Here is a 19,181-nt window from a genome sequence, read left to right as displayed (position 1 = left end):
ATTTCAACAAATGACAAGCAAGGTTGATGTAAATCACCCAATATTTTTATATTAGGCCCTTTTAGGATACACAAGTAGAGGAAGTAATGTTTGGTTATTCGGAGCTTATTAGGTTAAAAGGAATGGTTTGTCAATGTGTCTGTTGGGCTCAGTTTACCTCATTATCCAAATTTCTTCAATTATTGATTACACCTTGTAAAAACTAATAAGGGAATAATTCATTATTATATTTTAGGAAAGATAATATTGTGTAATAAGAAAGATAATATTGTATCGTTGACGTATCGATATGTATAGATATTAGATAAGAAAGATGATTCCATCGAAAAAAAAGATTATGAAAGATAATATTGTATCAGGATAGTTTTACTATTTTTGTCTCAATTGTAACTTCTATTTAAACCCTCTAAGGGTTTATAGCAAAGCAATCAATTCAGCATCAATATTGTCTTCTTCTCAAGATTTCATGGTGTCAGAGTTACAAGGCAAAGGTCGATTCAACAGTCTGATTATCTCTCTTCATCAGTCTTCATTCTCCTCCTAACATCTTTTCCTCCTTCAAGTTTGATTATTATTATATATATATATATATATATATTTTTTCTTCATATGAGTTATTAAGTTCAATTTTGTTGCTTGTCGTAAACACCTTGTTTTGTCAACCCCAGAGGCTACTCTAACGGTGATGAGTACCCCTCAAGGAATGGAGATCTAGTATCTATAGATTTGGGAGCTTCTTCATACCTCTAAAAAAATACTTAAAAATACAATAAGAAGTGGCAAATAATCCTAAAAATTTTTTGGTATGTCTAAATGGTGGATTTTTTTGTCATATCCAAATTTGACATGAAAATATATCCAAATCTTTGCTGGGAGAAGATTCCAATTCAATCGAGTGAGACTTACACTGAAGACAGTCCTATTGTCCGGTCCAATTCAGTTGAGTGAGACTTGCATTAAAGACAATACTATTGTCCAGAACTATTTCTGATTTTGTTATATTAAATGTATTTAATAAGATAAGTTTAAAAAGTTACTATCATTGTTTGAAATTTTGGTTTTCCTCCCACAAGACTTGCTTTTCTATTTGATTGGATTTGTTTTTGGCAATGCACTTTCATATGTAGAATGTTTAGTCCTAATTTGAAAGTGGACAAGAGGTTAGAAAAGTATATACATAGTTAACAGTAACGGACCAAAGCTTTTGAATAGAAGTCACCCTCCTCCCATATGCCTGAGTGGATTCGAGGTTCTTTTTTTACACATGCACACCCAAGTTGTGTCGTGTTTTGAGTATTGACTAGGTGCAATAGTTATACATATATATATATATATATATATTTTTTTTTTATAACTTCGGCCCATTTTTCGAGTGATCACTTTATAATCTTTTTTGTTTAAGTGACACACGTTTGGGTTTGGTTTCAGGTCCGTATGGCAAAGACTTGTTAGTGATTTTACATAATGGATCTTGTCTCTTTATAGAGACATATCCATTTATACAAGTGCATTCATATCACTCAGGGTTAAAATCTTTTAGTCCATTCCATTGGAACCAAGAGTCACACCTATACCATGGACTTAGTGACACTTACATCTTAACACTTGGATTGAAATCTTTATCCAATGTATTGGAACCAGTGGACATCACATTCCATGGGGTGCCTCTTGAAGGGATTCATCCACCTCTATACATAGAGAAAGAGGGAGCCCCAAAATGTAATTGAACATTGGTGGTTTAAATTCATTTCTCACTCTCTCTATTTGTTATGCTGCCCATGTTATTGTAGAAACTATTTTTACCGATTACATTTACACTTGCATTTTGTGGTAAAGCACAAACTTTTTTACCATGAATGATGACAGACAACGAGGATGTAATTACTACTATTAGAAGGGAGCTTTTTTAAGAGAAAAATAAAGTTACCCACTTGTGTGCTATAGACACAGCAGATGTGAAAAGACTATGTTGCCCTCTGCCTCATGCCCTAAAGATGCCTCTCCGCTGCCTCTCAATGATTTGCGCATTGGTGCAGTTGTCACATGAGCAGGTAGTGTTCTCTTACCCATCTTCTTTATTAAAATAATTGTAAGGATAAAAAAGTTGAAATAAATAAAGGGAGAGGGCTTGGAAAAAGCGGCATAGGGAAGCTCACCAATGAAGTGTGACAAAATGCTATCATACATCTAAGTGATCAAATTTTGTGGATAGGTACATGCTAAGGTCCACAATTTACATGTCAAGTTTCTTTTTTGGTAAACCTAAATTAACCAAAGGAAAAAACAAAACTTCAAAAAATTTAATAAAATAAATGATAGAAGATGAACTGGATGGTTGTAAATACAAAGGCAAAATACCATTAATTTAAAGCACATGTCATTGAATGACTCCGAAATTCCCTTTACTCTTTCTTTGGGGAGGGGGGGTGTGTCCATTAATTGACTTCCTCAACCGAAACATGATCGTTTCATTAATTTAAAATGCCTTAATTAGTAAAGGAGCAAGATTTCCTTCATTTTTAGTGAAGAAAGAATCTCTTAATCTAAGGGTTTTGGTGACTGGATGGAACTCCTCTAATAGTGGGGAAGGTATTTTGGACTTCATACACCAGGGGACAAGGACAGTAAATAATCTCTTAATCCACAGTGGTCAGATAAAACTCCTAGAATAGTGCCAAAGGTATTTTAGACTTGTATAATATTGGACATGGGGTAAAACTGTAAAATGACATCCAATGGCTTTATTCTCTTCATCCGCAGAAGTAAAACTTTTACCATTAATATTACAAGATGGAAAAATGAAGTTAATATTTATATCAACCAACTAGGGATTAATATATTTCCGTGTTTCTTTCATGTCAAGGCACTAAGGCTGTATTTGGTAGTCATCTAGAAAAATGTTCTGTTATATGGGGAAAAAAAAAAAACGGAATAAAACATTTGCTGTCAACTTGGTGTTTTTTGATTTTTTTTTAGAAAAAAAAAATGTTAGAAATGCAAAATGATTGAAGGATGAAACCTTATTCCGTCATTTCGGTTTCATTCTAAATACAAAAAATGAACAACTAGGGTAATCGATTTTAAAACAGGTTCACCAAACACCATTTTTTTTTAAATGACATTTTAACATGAAAATTGAAAATTCTATTTTTGACACGAAACGTCGTTTCTAGAACTAAATGATTATCAAACAAAGCCTAAGGGTGTTAATAGGTACGGTTTGAGAATTTGGTATGGTTTCTGTTCAGTGCAAGAGATAGAAAGGAAAAACCAAAAACGTACTGTACCAAGAACATGAATGCATTTCTAACAACAAAATCATACCGCGCTTGTTCAATTTTAGTAAAAAAGTTATTGAGTTTCACAAACAGTTTATTATTTGGCTTTAATAAGCAAAAGCCAATAAGATTTTTGTTTGGTTTAAAAATGAAGATATAGAGATACATATATAATATATGAGATACGTCATATGGAAGAAAAATTGCTGGGTGCAACTGGGTCTTTTCACACCCAAATATGTTTGGGTGTAGATGTCGTAGATGGACATAGTTCTTTTCCCCATAATTATTATACATGTGCTTTCTTATTAAATTAACCATCACCAATACAATTGCCTCCCACTATTTCTTATTAAATTAACCACTTGAATCCAGATATTGTAATACATATATAATATGAGATATATATATATATAATATGGGTGAGAGAACGCTATTCAATAGCACACATGTACACTAATGCCCACAGCCAATGGGAGGATATGCTCAAGCATCTTTAGTGTGGGGCAGCGCTATCTTGGTGCAGGTATACACTATCATGTAGCATTCTTTCTTCTATAATATATATTGAGATACATAATATAATTGGGAAAAAGGTTTTTGTGGGGTAGTGTGGCCTCTGCGCCCAAACGCATGAGGGTGGTGGAAATGACTGGCCCATGCCCATAAAATGGAAAATGACATCTCTATGGATATTTCCTCGTACTCTTTCATTGGCCTCACCACAGATGGAGGAACCACACTCCCCACAAGAAACACTTACCCTATATAATTATTGGGAAAAAAATTCTCTAAGCAAAGTGGTAAGATGGAATCTCCCACAACCCTCTACTCCCTCACCTCATTGACCATCCCATTCCCGTAGCTGCATCACTGTCGTTCAGTCCATTTGGTGTTGCAACCCACTCTTTTCCATTGCCATTGCACTTTATCTTTCTCCCCTTCTCTCTCCTGCTCCCCATCTCAACACCCCTTTGACTACTATTCCATTTCCTGTCTAGTCTCCTTTCGTTTGCCTTCTTCCCATTCAGAGAGATTTTGACTCAAACCATGCTATAATGGAGAAAGAACATCATTTTCCATAATTTATTTTCGGGAATAGGCTAGGCATGTTAGCAGATTACCTAAGAATAAAGTATGCTGACATTTACTAGTTGCTAGATGATAAAGATGCGATATTTGCCATTGGATGCCTTCTTCCCATTTGGAGAGATTTTGACTCAAACCATGCTATAATGGAGAAAGAACATCATTTTCCATAATTTATTTTCAGGAATAGGCTAGGCATGTTAGCAGATTACCTAGGAATAAAGTATGCTGACATTTACTGGTTGCTAGATGATAAAGATGCGATATTTGCCATTGGATGAAAAATGGCAATATACACATTAATGATATGGGAATAAGCAATATACAATACGATGCTTAGTGTTTGACCTCTCTTCTTTTAGTCATATACACTGGTATGCTACAACTCTCTATCAGGCTGCAAGATGGCAGGGAAGTAGTAGGCAGCCATGGTGGAGGCTCCTTATTCTTGGGTTACCCACTAGCATGCCCAACCCTTGCCCGTTATTTTAATGTTTTGTTTATTCTTTTTCTATCAGAAGTGGATGAAATCAGGAAGAACCATCTTTGATATACTGTAAATTTCCATCTTAAAACACCAATCTGGTAAGAGGAGGAGATCACAAGTATATGAGGAAAGGAAATGTCCCACTTAGAACCGATGTGGGAATAATACAATTAACAAATTATGTAGCTCGAATTAGTTTGTAGATTTATCCAGCAAAAATAGGAAAGGTGAGAGAAATGACAACTTAAACCTAAACGAAGAATAGAGGGGTAAAGAAAAAAGAAGTTGCAGAGGCCAAAGAGAGAAAGAGAGATCAATGGCAGTGGAGAAGAGTGGGTTGCAACGCTAGATGGATGGTTAATGAGGTGAGGGAGACGAGGGGTGTGGGAAATTCCATCCTACACCACTTGTTCAGAGAACATTTTCCCATATTATTATGTGTATATTCTAAATTTGATTTGGGAATAGGCAATTCAGTACTATCCAGTTCATAACCAACAATTCTACCTTAGATACTGACACCGTACCATACCAAGGAAGGTATCTTTTCTAGATACCGAAAACCAATCCTTCTTCAATTCAATATGGTCTTATATGGCCTGTTTCAGTTCCTAATTGAACACTTGAAAGAGCATCTCAATGCGCCCACTACTGCAGGGTCTGGGAGGAGCAGGCCTTAAACCCACCACACAGGAGGGACTGTTTTCAAGTTTCAAACCCGCAATGGGCACTTGCAACCGTTAAATAGTTGGTGTTTTGAAAGGTTGGATAGCTTAATACAATAACGCAATCCATCTATCAGAAGTCTACGTCACATTTCCATTGTTTAGTTTCCCTAAAACCAAACCTCCCGAACTTCATGTCAGAATGGTAGGAAATTGCCAACCTTAAAATTCTTAGGTAGGGCAGGGACCTATTGCTGCTTAGATGGTAACGAAGCACCTCACTTGTGAATTGAGCCCAGTTGCTAAAGGTCTTGCTTCATCATCAATCCATTTAAGCAGTGGATCTCTCAAAAGAATGGGGGGAAAACAAAATCCCAGTACCCAAGGCTCCGCTAGCAAGGCTGGGCTGGGCTGGGCTGGGAGGGGCAAAATGTGCACAGCCTTACCCCTTGTCAATTAAGCCCAGTTGCTAAAGGCCTTGCTTCATCATCAATCCATTTAAGCAGTGGATGATGTCTCAACAGAATGGGGAAAACAAAATCTCAGTGCCCAAGGCTCTGCTAGCAGGTTTGGGAGGGGCAAAATATACAGAGCCTTACCCCTTGCTTCACAAGAGATGCTGGTTCCAAGTTTCGAACTTCAAACCAACATGTTGCAATAATGTAACTTAACCATTACGCCACAGGCTCACCCAATAATGGATGTCTCAACAGAGTGATCAATAAACAGCTTATGAACTTTCCACAGGTGTGAAAGAGAACAATGTACAAGTAAATCAGCAAGCAACAAGTGCATTTATTGCAGTGTCAACTACGTCTCAAAAGTATGATCTAGGAAGATATGATCATTACAGACTGAATCTGAGAATATTTGCTCTCATGCAAAACCTAGATTCCTGAGTTCTTAATAAGACACCAGTGGTCGTCACATTCCAGCCATATACAAATATGATAATCAATAGAGCATGAATCCCTTCGTAATACTCAAAATCATACTCATCAAATGATGAAAATTTGAGATATAGGGTTCATCTGTATATTTATGTACAGAGAATATCGAATAAAACATCTAAATCTGTTGTTGGGTGTGTCCAGGAAAATATATACTTAGGATTCATGGTTCAAGTGCACAGGTATGTGAAACCAATCATAGAATGGCACACCTACCACTTTCAGCTCGCCTTCGAAGATCCTCCAAACTCTGGTCTCTCTCCCTCTGGGCCCTCTCCAAACTCTCCCTGAGCTTAGAGATTTCATCATCTGATTTCTCTTGAGCAGCCTGTGCAATCTGTTCAGCCTTCATTCTAGCTGCTTGCTCTTCTACCAATTGTTGCTCAAGCCTCTGAGTGGTCTCTCTCAGCTTTGACTCAACCTAGATAGCAAGTAATTAACGAATTAACTGCTGGCAGTAAAACAATCAAATGTGTACAATCATTCTTTATTGATCAATTAACTCCAGCATAAACAACGCCATGCAATGACAAATTTGAACCAGACATTTTCATTTCTGCATTCTCTAATCTTTAATAATCTAAACTCAATAAAGTTAAAGAGGCTCCTCCATTCAACCACCACCACCATAATCTTATCCCAACTAAATGGGGTCGACTACATGGATCCGATATCATCAAAAATAGTAGTAGACAAAAGAATAAAAATAAGTCCCAAATGGAAGTAAACAGTAGTCAAAGCAGCATCCCATAAATGTCCCCCACAAGGAGTAGGCTACACGGGTCCTTGTCCTCCATACAACTCCATCCACGGTCATACTAGAATCAAGCCCTACCATATGCATATCTTTTCTAACGAGACTCTTTCATTGTTGGTTATTAATTGGATATATAACATTGTTACCAAAAAAAAAAATGGATATATAACACCAAAAACTTACAAATATGATGTGCTCAAGTAGAATGTAAAGGCAAAAGGTTCAAAGCATACCATCTCGGTTATTCGCTTGAGTTGCTCCTCATATGACTTATTCATGTGTTCCTTCAGTTCCGACATTTCCTTTTTGGTGTACCCCTCTAACGACTTAACCTCTTGTTGTTGACGCAACTTCATAGCCCCTTTCTACCAAACAAACATGGGGATTGTTAAATACTTAAATTACCATAAATAAAAAAAGTGCCAAGAAAAAAGGACCAGGGAGAATAGCATATTCACCCTCAATTCAACAAAGAACTCATCAGAATAGGGTTGTCCACCATTCTCTGCAATGACAATGTTCACAAGGGACAGCAGTTGCTTGACCTGTTGAACCTGCTTACTTTTATTCTGTGTCTTGTTATCGAAAAGTACAACTCGATTTCTACACAGGCGGAGAATTTCCTGTATCCACATCAAACAAGATTAAAATTAAAAAGCAAATTAGCTTTATTAAATTACAATGAACTCTATGACTCAAGTGAACAAAGGCGAACTAGTCATTCAACACTGGAGATATTCAGTAGACAAAGATGTGTTTAAACTGATTAAAAAAGAACTAGATAAGGACATCTATTAAGAAACATTACATGCTCATCTTCATGGTAGGATAGCTAGTGCCTGTGACATGCTGCATTAATGTGTGTGGAACTAAATTTATTTCGCATAAAAGGGTGTTCCCTCCTACTCAAAGGCAAATCAAGGTGCCATATTCTTTTGGACGCGGGAAAAGGCATGTAACGAGTCCATCACCCTCAGGTGATAAATAATCAACAACCTATAGGCCTAAAAAATACTGCTTGGGAAAATCATTGGGGATCTCATTGGCTGATGTAGGCCTACAGTGGAATCAAGTGTTCATCAAAGAAGCCAATGACTGTCCACACCTACTGAAACACCATAACTGCGAAGGCCACTAACTTGTCTTAGCATCCAACCAATAATATTGGAAGAATTACCAGCCACCACAATCTGAGTAAATCTACCATGCATCGAGTCCTTGATTCTCATGCCAATGACCTTTACTTCAAAACAATACGATGATATGGGGACGGGGCTGACACGGGATCTCACCAAGCAGAAATGGTAAAATATGTGAAGTAGAATGTTGTTTGGTTTCTTTATTAGAAAATTTTCAGTTTCTTTATTAGAAATTTTCAGAAGTTTTAGTGTTGGAACTGTATGTTACTATGAAAAGAGTGTACCCAGAGCACGAGGCTCCCACCACGGCAGGGTCTAGGGATGGTCATATAGTACGCAGCCTTAGCCCTGCTTCGTGGAGAGGCTGTGATGGAGACATCAAAGTGTACAGATGCAAGAAGAAGAAGAAACAGCCATCTTTGTGGCTGGAAGAATAGAAAGAAGAAGAAGAAAGAAGAAGAAGAAAAAGGAGGAAGAAAGGAAGGCTCGATCCAGCTATTCCAACGCTGGATCGAGTCCCTCTCTCTTTCCAGATTTCAGCAAATCTTGTGGGCCCCATTAGTTGTTAGTTTAGTAGTTTATTTGTAGAATATTCTTTTCCTTGTTAGTCTTTTAATTAATTAGGAAACTACTTATTTAGTTGTTAGTTTTTAGGAAGTCTTTATTTACTTGCCAATTGGCTCTTTTTATTTTTAACAACTAAGTTAATATTTATGTAGTGGCCTAGGCCACGGTTCAAACAATGAATGAATGAAGATTGTTGAAAACAAAAAGAACAGCCCCAATCCCCCCACGATTTCCCTCTCTTCCTCAATCTCGTCTCTCTCTTTTTCTCTCTCCGTCTCGATCTTCTCTCCCTTTCACGACTTTCTCTCTGTTCTCAGCTTTCATCTCCCTCTTTTGCTGTTCTGTTTCTCTCTGTTGCTGCTACACTGTTGCAACCTTTGTTCACAGTAACTGAAGGTCTCCTCCATCGAATAGACCCCACCTGGGTTGCTGCTGGTATCCTCATCACTAACTGGGTTGCTGTTGAACACTACACCATCGAGCTGGACTTCTCTCTTTTGTCAAATAAGGTGGGTTGCACCTCTGTTTTTTGGAAGACTTCGGCCTCTTCTTTTCTCGTCAGACCAGGACAGCAACAAGGTAAGTAATCAAACTAAACCCCTCCACCTCTATTAATCCATGTTATATGTTGCAGCCCATTAGCATTGAAACCAGCCCTTGCCCCCTCGTTTATGCCTAAGTTACCTACTGTTTTAAGGCTTTTTTTTTTCACCGTTATACCTCTAAAACCCTTGCTGAGTTTCTATTTTAGTTGGCTAATAGAGGACATTGGTTGTTTGCATATCTTATTTGGTGTCTAGATTGATTTGTGCTGAACCTAACACTCGCATGACGTTTGTTCCCTTCCCCATGTCCCCACTTGAAGCTTTAGTAAGTTATTATGTGTTTTTCTGCTTAAATTGATATTGCTCCTGGCTACATGTTGATTTGTCTTTATTTATTGCATGTTGAATCTTGTTTTGTTGAGCATACCTAAATCCCAACCTAATCCCAAGACCCCCCCTTAAGTTTGTCTTACCTTAATTGAGTCACTTTTGTAGGGACCCTAGTCTTCTAGGAAATCCCCTACATCAGGCTGTTCCTGACTCGAACTCGCGACCACTAAGTCACAATGGAGCAACCTTACCGTTGTGCCATGATCAACCCTCTTGGAACTGTATATTACTATATTGTGTGGAAATTATTTATCAAATCTAGTGGAATTCTGCAATAATGCAGAACCAGAAAACATGGTGGGTACACTATGGTGCTTCTGTTCCCTTATTGTATTTGGATGTAATATTACTCATAATATCTGTCAAAAAAAAAGTATATATATATATATATATATATAACATAAGAATCAATAGGGGTATGAAATAAAAAATTGTTGTCTTCAAACTCCTTCCATCCTCCAAGGAAGTGGCCTCTTTTTTTCCTTCTACTTTTTCGGTTGTTGGGGAGGGGGGAGAGAATGCCAAGATTGCCTTTTCCACTTACAGGGGCAAAAACTACACATCCACTCACCCTAAAAGATGAGAAAAACAAACCAGAATCCACAGGAGGTTTTTTATTTTTTATTCAAGTTGCAAAGGCTGCCTGGAAACCAAAACCACAGCCTCAGTATGTAAGGTACACTGTTCCCAAAATAAATATGAATAATTCATCACAAAATTCCGGACCACATAAAATTCAAATAATTCATATAAATATTAGAAAAAATAGATCTTTAAGTATAAGTGAGTTTCTAAAACCCAAATATGAATCTAAACAATCTTTATTGTTATTTGATCTTCTTTTTTTTTTTTTTTTGGGGGGGGGGGAACAAGAGTAGCTAAAATTGAAGCTAAACCAAGCTGGAATTTGACCAAGGCTGTCAAATTCACATTAAATTAAAATATTTAATAAAATATAAAATATTAAAAACTTACAAGTACTATACAATTCAGGTCAACTATACAATAGTATAGATAAATTAGAAAAAATAGACAACTTCAAAAAAAAATGAAAAAACAAAAAGAGGGAATAAGAAATTAGTGGCAAAAACAAACCAATTGAGGACAAAAGCCTAGACCTCTGTAACCTAACCAATATTTAGAATTATAGAGCACGATTTATTTACCCAGATAGAACAAGTCCTTGAGGCTGCAATGGTTGAACAAAAAGAGATTATGCTTTGTTTGCTAGAATAGAGCAACCCAACCACAGTAGCTCACAATGGAGCAAGGTGCAGAAAAAGTAAAAGGTGAAAAAAGGTACACATCCCGGTGATATAACAATAACTCCTTGAAATGTGAATAGTTTTTAGAAAAGGTCAACCTTTGTGGGGTGGAGGAAGCAATTTGTAAAACCAACCATACAACAAGTAGACCAGCACAGATGCTTAATCAAAGATATAATGGAATAAGTACCAATATACACCTGCAAACCATTTCAAATGCAAGACAATCTATAATAGTTTAAGAAGATTAAAATGTACAAGATAATGTTGCACACATACGGGTGGCAATAGATATCCTTTTACCCATCTACCCACCTTAGCACCTACTTCAGAGTTCAGATGGCAAACGTAAGGATTCCTTACCCAATAACAAAAAATGAGAAGGGTAAGGAAGTCTAACATACCCAGCTAAAATGGTAAAATCCCCACTTGCCAGTTTACCGACCTAGGTAAGGGTAATTAAGTAACTCACATGTTAAATGTCACACCCTATATACATCCCATCTAACCTACTTATGGTCCCTTTCCATTAGCCAAATACCAAAATCCCAAATGTCTAAAGTCTAAGAGAAAGTTTCAATCCCTAATTCCCTTCCCTAGATACTTTACCTACCAGGTAATGAGACTTTTACCCTTTTCCTATCCAGCAAGGATAAGGGCAAATCCTTATCCAACCCTACAGGGCTAGGGCGAAGACCCTCCACATCCCTTAGAGACGAAGGAGAGGCCATAACCTGACCTACCATACTCATTGCCAGCCCTAGTAAGTAGTATAACATTTCTAGAATACTAAGGTTCATACTACACAAGTAATTGGCTATACCCCTAATACATTCCTTAGAGGAAAGTATAACATAATGATACAGGAAGGCCACAAGAAAACCAACACCAGTAGGTGATTGCTCCAAAAAACATCTCATAACATATCAAGGACATCTGCCATGTTACTTTGCCGACAAAGGAGTGAGTATTCAATAGAGATAATACAGATCCAAGAGAGAATCATAAAGCCAACAGGAAGAAATTATATGTGTTACGAAACCAAGATCTATAACCAGTAACTTGAAAGAGTAAGAGAAGAGAGAAAGAGATTAAGAGAGAAGAAGAGAAGAGAGACTGCAAGAGGGGAGCAGCCGATTGTAATCTCAGTCCCCCCCTACCATCAATATTTATTAACTCCAAAAGAAGTACAATCAAACTAGGAAACTAAGTCCTTGTGCCACAAGCAAGATAAAAGAGGAAGTCTATCCTATTTAGTAAGTAGAGATCTATCCTAACTAGGGAAAGAAATAAACTAAAGCAGGAAGGTAAAACTCATCCACGATAGGGACACTCCCCATATCGTGGTACATATTTTAACAATATGAACACAACCCAACAAACTAAGATTCGGGTAAATTGTTGGGCATTAGCAAGAGTAAGGAGAAGGGGGGCCACTGAGAAAAATTAATTTAAACCTCAATATGAAGAGGGAAGCAATTTGTATGATTCGATTTTTTCGGTACGGAATCCATCACTAATTAAAATAATCATTTGGACAGCAAAGAGGTCAATAATCCAACTGACTAATAAAGAAGTTGTTAAAAATTAAAGAACAATAAGCAGAATCAGATAATAGTGATCTTAAGGAAATCAAAGATGGTCTGATCAGATAATCTAATCCATAAATCAAGGATGTGCTGAAGCAGTAATAAGATTCAACAGGCTTTTGTTTGGCTGCAGTTGATGGAGAAGAATATTTCTTGCTCTGTTCACTTTGCTGAAGCCTCAGCAGTTTTAGCCTGTATCCATCTGGCAATCAAGATGAATTTGAAGAATCATAGATGAATCATGTTCCAGTGAACTCATCCAAATTTTGATTTCTCAATTCTCATCACCTCATGCTCCCTCTCCTTAGGAGTGATTTTTTTTTTTTTTTTTTGGAGGCATTTTTTTCTAGGCATAAGTGTATAGTACTGTACTTCGATTCTATTTTGTTCAGCCACTGTACAAAAGCAGCCAATGGGGTGGCTCGTTCTTTAGTTTCTTAACGCGGTGTGCATCATTTTTTGTAATGGTAAATCAGTGGGTTCCCCCCCCCCCTTTCAAAACATCTTTCGGGATGTTCTGCACACGGACCAGAACAGTTTGGCTGTTGGGTGATTTCACTTTGGAACTTCAGTTTATTTTAACAAAAAAAGCAAAAGAGAAGAAGGAAAGCTACTTTGTCTACGACCCAGTTATACAGGACGTCATAAATTGAAGTCAAGTTACAGTACAAGTGTCTGGGACATCCAAGCTGAGATACGTAGATCAGTTTTAACCCAAGTAATACGGTAAGCTGACTCTTAGGTGTATTTTATACCAAGATTAACCCTTGAAAATACCTAAATGAATCCATCGTGTTAATATGATCCTAACACTAGTTTCCCTAGTTCATGCCCCTAAACCCATAGCAATCCTACTTCCAACCACAGTTAAATTACCCGAGGACAAACTCCCAAATTGTTGCATATTCCATTAGTTTCTTGGCCATGAGAAGCAATGCATTCTTTAGTGGATTTAAGAAGACATCAATATTCTTCACTTTTTCCAGCATACTGAGTTTCTTCTTCCTGGTAACGAATTATTTATTCATCCAAAAAAAAAGTCCAGCAGCAAACCTGCTTTCCTGAATTTTCTACATGGTAGGTCCCATCCACCGTGATATCAGGTATGTATGACTTGATAAGATACATTTCTTTCCAAACATTCTAGCATGCAAATTTCTGTTTCTCATTTAGATAAGAATAAAAAAAATAAGCTCACTTAGAGAATTAAACATGCTTACGATATGCAAGATAACAGCATACTTACAACTCGCCACAAGGGAATGGGAAAGAGAAAAGTTAAGAATCCAACAGCTGTTATTATCAACTAGCAATAATTTATGTGGCAATCTGAAACCCCTAAAATATACAAAACCAAAACTTGCAAAAATACAGCTAGATATCAATCAATATCAAATGCAGGAACAGGTAATAATTTTCTTGCAGGTAACTGAAGAATGTCTAACAGTAAAAACTTTGATAGCAAATGGGATTGACTGTCAGACAGCCTCATACAATGACAACTCCTCAAAATAATAAAACAGATTTTCAGGCACAGAAAGGCTATTCCAAACATGAAACTCAACCTGAAATGACTCGGGAAAGTCCCGACTCAGATAATCTTCAAAAGTATCATCATCATCAAATTCATCCCCACCAGTAAAAACTATAATCATGTAGTCTGTAATTTTCTCTCCAAAGAAAGACTGCAAGCTATGAATTGCAGCTTCTTCTTCTTTTGAGAAACGGTTTCTGACTGAGAAAACAACAATAATTGCATGAATTCCATCTTTAGCCAGATTAATACAATTCACGATCTCCTTGCCAATATAGTCGGGTGCAACAGAAGAATCAAATAGTCCTGAAAAGAGATTTTTTTATTAGATTGTCTATAATAAAGAAAACCTAAGAAACCAGAAACTTACTAGATAAGAACCAAGGGTCGATGGCACAAAGATGGCAAGAAAATTACTACAGTTACATACTCCCATGATTTTAAAAAAGGAAAATAACAAAGGGAGATTTTTAAAAAAGGATTTCTGTATTTTACTTTTGATTACATACTATATCTCTGAAGGGGAAGGTAGAAAAGAATAGACAAAAAGAGAGAGTCCCAACAAAAGTTCTACAGAAAAAATCCTAACAAATTTAGAGAACATTCCTTATAGGAGAAAGAGGTCCTTTTATATAGCTATCAGCAGGCAAATCAACCAAATTTCATTGACACATCTAGGAGGTTGCGAGTGAAAAAAAAATGCAAGCATCTTTGTGAAATCAAAGAAACAAAAACAGAAAATGAAAGCATCACAACTATTCTAATATTGAACAAAAATATACCCACCAGGAGTGTCAATAACATTGATGACTTGGCCATCACTCATTACAGTACTTTGCATTTCACAAGAGCTTGTAACTCCAGCAGGACTCCTCATTGACTTAAAAGCCTTCTTCCTTCCAAGAATGCTATTTCCGGTTGCACTTTTCCCATTGCCAGTACGTCCAACTAAAACAACTGTTTTAACCTCATTAAACGAGCCAGCCAACTCCCAGTCATCATCTATCAAACTTCCACCCATTGTTTCCAAAACAGAATTATCTGCAACAGAAAACATTATTACATATCAATACAAATAAGTGAATAACATAAGAATATTGAAAATATGCCATCAAACATTCCAAACCTCATTTTTTCATATATTTCATAAAGTAACAGTCACTTAAACATGAACATATGGATTTTAACAGTAAGACATAGGCACTCTAATGCAGGTGCACAATTGTGGACTGATTCATACCCATTTGGGTATCCAGACAGAGATGAACCAGATACATATTTGAGTTATTGATCTAGTAGGATTTAATAGTTTATGTTATTTATAAGAATAGCATCTTTAGTTTATTTTATTCTGTTTATTTTAGGAAGTTAAATACATAGGACTAGAGTTGGCTTACTCGTTTCCAAATCTGAATTTATTCCTTAGTAGAGTAGGTTCCTATTTGATTTCTATTTTGAGATGGTTTTGTCACCTATAAGTATGTGGACAGCATAGAAAAGATGAATTGAATTGAGGGTTTGAGAGCATGCGAGCTAGTGTGTGCTTGTGAGAGATTCTCTCTCCCCTCCCCCTTTCTTTTTTCTCTTGTGTGATTCCTCTCCATCCCCTGCAACTCTGAGACATCACAGGGATTGTTTCTCTTTCCCTAACGGCCGTCCACCACCCTCACCTCAAACTCACCCACTAGATTTACCTAATATTATTTGTGAAAAAATAAAAAAAATCACTTGAACATCCACCTTTCACCAAACTAAAAAATACACCATCCAGCTACTTTCATGGAACAAAAGGAATCATATACATGGGCCCTTCATCAATTTGGTGAATCAGTACCATGGTTTGAGGTTTTACGAAATGTTGGCAAGTTTCGGTGAAACATTTCAGTTTCGCAAGGCCTTGAAACAAAATGGCATTCGAAATACAAATCATACAAAGTTTCGACCAAAATTTCAGTCTTATGAACAGTTTCGCCAAAATTTCAGTTGAAAGTCATAATTGTTCCAAACCAATGTTAAAGCCTTGAAACAAAATGGCATTCGAAATACAAATCTTACAAAGTTTCGACCAAAATTTCGGTCTTATGAACAGTTTCACCAAAATGTCGGTTGAAAGTCATAATTGTTCCAAACCAATGTCATAAATTCACTATTCCACATGATTTCGTGAGTTCTTCTAGGTTTTGACAAAAAAACCTTGAAAACTCCATTTTTCTTACTCTTTTAAACAATCGCGTCGTACAAGCTTGGAACTAGTGCATGTGCAGTAGAAGCGACGATTAGCTAGGTTGTTAGAAGATTTGTGCAAGATCCAAATTTGGAGGTATATCACTTTTCCCAAAAACTAAGTTTTACCAAAAAACAAAAAAAAAACAAAAATATTAGGTGGTTGTCGTTCAATTTTTTATATGTCAACACACTGTAGACCGGTAAAAGACAAGAAAAAGTATAGAGATAGCATGGAGGCATGGATACTGTGAAGATCATAGTTATCAAGGCAACGCTTAGGCATCAAGGCGGCTCAATCTGGTTTGGCACCTTGGTCACCTAGGCAATGCCCAAACACCTTTTTGGTGCTACCTTGATTTTTTATACCATCCATCACCTTAACGCCTTGATAAACTTGATCAGGATAGCTCAACAGTTGAGGGTTTATTTGGAGATAGCATGGGCTGCCTATAGGAAACGACAAGAAAATGTCTCAGCGTAATTATTGTCACAAGACACTAAATTTAAGAGGGGCCACTAGACGGAAGTAGCATCTGGCTGGTGGCTACAAGGATGTGGCCAAATGCACCAAGGCTCCGTATAAGGTACAACAGGTCATGGCTAATGGTAAGACTAGAATCACAAGTGGTCCTAATCCCAAGCAAGATCTGAAAATCTGGCCGAATAGAGAGAAATTCGAGAACTCATAAACCATGGCTCAGATGCAAGGTTCGAAATTTCGTTTCGTTTTGGTGGGTTCAGAAACTGAAATTTGTTTTGTTTCGGCGAAATTTCGGCCAAAATGGTGTTTTTTTTTTTTTTTTTTTTCCGATTAACCGTTTCGGTGGTCAAACGGCCATATTTTAACCTGAAACTTGGTGGGTAACTTATTTTAAGGTTAAAAAACATGCTTAGAACATAAAAATGCAAAAATATTAGGACATGATATAATTTTAGAGTTGCACCTTTGTTTGGCAGCAACCGTCGAACTGTTTTGAAAATTTTACTTGGTTTTGGAGAAAGAACTTTACCTTTCCTAAGCTAGGTCAGCCTGGGTTTTCACTATTGTCTACTGCTACTCATAGAAGGACCTTCTGTTCACCATATTTGGAGGACCTGTTGTGGTTATTACACCTCACCTTTGATCAGGCTTGAGGCTCACTGGAGACTTGGCTAGTGAGGACCCCTATCTTCTCATATTCAGCCATGTTTTCTAAGTTTGGTCTATTTCTTTGTTGGTCAGATGACGTAATCTTATGAATTTGGTTTGAAGTGTTTAATCAACTGGGACTGCTCATGTTAGTGAACCAGCCTTTACATTAAGTGGTATTAGAGCTATCTATGTCTTGAACAGACTCCAAACAATACTCCATCGAAGATGTGATGAAGTCACTTCAACGGGTTACTAAGAGAATGGACACCATGGATTAAAAGATTGAGACAATTAGAGAGGCTACAGTTGCCCAATCAACCGCTCAAACTACGTTGAATACTAACCCAAATGCTTACAGAAGGTTCCCATTCCCAACACGAAGGAAGTATCAACCTATACGTATGTTGTTGGCCAGCTTTTGTGACTCCATCGGTGGAAAACTTGATTCAGCATCAACAACATTCTAATGGTTTTGATCCAATCAGGCACTCATTTCATACTAGGAGTCTAAGACTATAGGATGAGCATAAGGGTGACTCATTACCTATATTGTATTATAGCTGACTCGGAATCTCAAGTATATTTGACTCTTTTCTTTATAACAAAGCATGTATGAACTATGATTTATGAAATGGTTTATATTTGAAGTTGAATCATTCCTAATACATTTTTAAGTTGTTTTACTTTAATTATATGTTCTAGTACTAAAGAATGCTTAGAATAGTCAATATTAGAGAATGTATATAGCTTACACAAGTAACCTAGGGTTTGAATTCAAATACCATTTTTGGCATATTTTTTTAAATCTAAAGGTTCCACTATGTTTAGAGGACCTAAAATAGCATGTCCTAGAAGTTTCAGAATCTAATTTGGCCTTTTGTCCCCCCAAAACCGAACATCGAAACTTGCAGAAAAAAATGTACAGGTTTTGTCCGAAATTTAAGTTTCCAAAACCTTGATCAGTTTTTAAAAGAAATAAGACATGAGCACTCCATCAATTCAGTGAATCAGTACTCAAAATACTCTCACATGCATCATGCGCAGGGAACAGACGTTGTTGTTCCATTAGAGATTTACCAATATGTAGGTGTCTCGGCATCCCACAGTGATCAAAAGAGCATAGATATGGAAGACCCGAGGTAGAACATCCTAAATCAACCATAAACCCAATAGCCGACTCATAATAAACCGAGTCACTGATTCACAACATGGGAAGGTATTCCAAGTCTTGATCTTCAAAACATAACTTCAAATTTAAAATGAAAACCAAAAGGAACCTATAAGCTGCTGTTAGAAATCACAAATCTCCAATCTCTTCATAAAATTTTCACTGTTAGACAATTTTTTTTGATACAGTTATGATTATAATTTTTCTTGATACAGTTATGATTATATTGCATGTAATTATCAGATAAAATGACACCCAAGGGATGCTGCAGCCAGAGTTCAGCTGATCATAACTAGACAAAACCTCCCTTCTTAATAAAGAACCACCCTTCTCTTCCCCACCCCCAACCCAAAAGAAATCTCGAACAAATAAAGCATTTTAGTAATTCACTGACCCCCCA

At 36.8% G+C, this 19,181-nt stretch overlaps 1 protein-coding gene across 1 annotated transcript; it reads right to left on the bottom strand.

The window, feature by feature from the left end:
- Positions 1-6,284: 6,284 nt before the first annotated feature.
- On the bottom strand, positions 6,285-15,296 carry LOC122066191 (immune-associated nucleotide-binding protein 9-like). Its single transcript, XM_042630018.1, has 5 exons — positions 15,042-15,296; positions 14,287-14,561; positions 7,685-7,849; positions 7,460-7,591; positions 6,285-6,890 (listed from the first exon to the last, which is right to left on the bottom strand). Exons 1-5 carry the CDS (start codon positions 15,274-15,276, stop codon positions 6,666-6,668), a joined length of 1,032 nt encoding a protein of 343 aa, XP_042485952.1. The 5' UTR covers positions 15,277-15,296; the 3' UTR covers positions 6,285-6,665.
- Positions 15,297-19,181: the final 3,885 nt, after the last annotated feature.

This window comes from Macadamia integrifolia, unplaced genomic scaffold (assembly GCF_013358625.1).
Source record: "Macadamia integrifolia cultivar HAES 741 unplaced genomic scaffold, SCU_Mint_v3 scaffold2286, whole genome shotgun sequence".
In the NCBI taxonomy this organism is placed as follows: domain Eukaryota; kingdom Viridiplantae; phylum Streptophyta; class Magnoliopsida; order Proteales; family Proteaceae; genus Macadamia; species Macadamia integrifolia.
The sequence above is the reverse complement of the archived record's forward strand: the minus strand, read 5'-3'. Positions and strand labels throughout refer to the sequence as shown.